We start from the raw sequence: 1,886 nt of genomic DNA on the forward strand, positions 1-1,886 counted from the left end.
CTGGACTTGTCAAACTTTCTCACCAACCCTCGGGCCTGAGGTGGGGGACACCTACCTCGGGAGCGTTCGGTCACCGATGACCAATGAGGAAGGAGATTTAAAAATAAGGTAAAACCCTAAAAGGGAAGTGGGAGAAAAGGAGTAGGGTAACGAGACCAGGAAAAGGGGGGCATTGAAGAGAAAGACAGAGACGAGAGAGGAAGAAATACAGGATTCGAAGAGAAGGAACAGATGACAACCAGTCCATCCCACCTACATCATCCACATCCGCCGATTTTGGTAAATAGTTGTAAGATAATATTTTATGGCAAACAAACGATCTAAATCATTTCTCTAAGTCATTATAATATTCCCCGATATTGTGATATTCATGTAATTTTCTCCGAACTGTCAAGTATAAATATATGCATTGTTCCTTTCTGTACTTCATATACCTATGTATAATTTTTACTATTTCCTAATGTATCCTGGTAACAATATTTTATGAAACAAAGATATTCAGTAACTGATTAACTGGTAAACAAAACAAGCCTTTGGAGAGGAATCCAATCATAATAATAGTTTTTTAGGACTTTAATTAATTAATTATTAATAATAATTAATTAATTGGATAATTGCCTTCAGCGATTATCCTGGCATCCCGATTAAATCTCAAAGTAGTACATAGCAAGATATCTGTTGGAGATAAGTTTGGGAAATAAGATATGAAAGCTATTGGGTCATTGATATTGGTTCATAAGACAAGTGTGGAAACAACGTGATAATTACACTAATACTTTCATAATAGGGAGGACTATTAGTGATATTTGTTAAAAAGTACTAAAGTACAAGTTACTATTGTACAAGTCTGAGTAATTGTATTAAGTTTAATCAACAAGACTAATAGTATTAGCTTGTACATTATTATAAAACAGGACCATGGTCGTTGTCGTTACAAAATAGGTTGTTATTAAGTAAAAAGATTTATATAAATTTCTTGAAAAACAGTATTTAATATTTGATTTTAGGGAATTTGAAAATTGACATTAGGTGGTGAGAAACGTTACCCAAATCATAAATAAAATCTGTATGAAGTTTTGAGAGTGTTTGTTTTCAAGAAATTGCTACATTAAAGAATACACGACCCTTTGGTAAATGGACAACATTATTTTCAGATATTACTATTATATTTACTAGTGAGTAGTGGAGATGTTGAACAAGAGTGACACGACACATATTGGTGACTAGAGTGATGGAGGATGAGTGAGAGGTACGAGAGACGATCGCTGCCACAATGGAGCCAATACAGCCACCAGCACCACCACCACAACTACTCCAATGGGGGGACCACTCCTGCCCCCAGGGTACACCGCCACTCCATCAGTGAGCCATGTGATCTTGTCGGCAAGGTAATTATGTATTATATAACAGGTCGAGAGGTTGAAACATAATAGTACAAGAGCCCAAGAGGAAAAAAAGGTAGTTATATCACCCCAATTTTTGATTACTTCAATAAAAACCATGTATAATTACTTGCCAAAATGCATGAGTCTGCCAAGTATAGGTACGGGGAATAAAAAATGGTGGTTGTTTCAAAACGATAAAAAAAAAAACTAATTTTTCATTCGGAGCTCTATATCTTAAAAAGTAGGAACAACACAAGAAACCTAACCGAACATCATTTAAAGAAGAGTAAATCTGCTAAAATATGAGCCCTAATAGAGTTATTTACGTTAAATACTTTTCGAGATATAGCTTTTTAAAAAGCAACATTTCATAAAAATGTTATCTGGGACGTACTAAAAGATAAGTACTTGAAGAAGTTTGTCGGGGGGTGCGGTCAGCAAAGAACAACATAAATAAACAAAACCATATTTATTTATTTTATGCCGACGTTTCGACCTGAG

At 34.9% G+C, this 1,886-nt stretch overlaps 1 protein-coding gene across 1 annotated transcript in view; it reads left to right on the plus strand.

The window, feature by feature from the left end:
* Nucleotides 1-1,138: 1,138 nt before the first annotated feature.
* Nucleotides 1,139-1,886, plus strand: part of LOC106689758 (ras-related protein Rab-37) — a gene marked incomplete at its 5' end in the record, with an annotated part of 31,689 nt that continues 30,941 nt past the window's right edge. Inside the window, 1 exon segment of the mRNA XM_067052905.1 lies at nucleotides 1,139-1,388. Within this exon segment, the coding sequence (XP_066909006.1) occupies nucleotides 1,239-1,388 (150 nt within the window).

The sequence above is a fragment of the Halyomorpha halys genome, unplaced genomic scaffold (genome assembly GCF_000696795.3).
Source record: "Halyomorpha halys isolate HHAL.00 unplaced genomic scaffold, Hhal_1.1 Scaffold1457.1, whole genome shotgun sequence".
In the NCBI taxonomy this organism is placed as follows: Eukaryota; Metazoa; Arthropoda; class Insecta; order Hemiptera; family Pentatomidae; genus Halyomorpha; species Halyomorpha halys.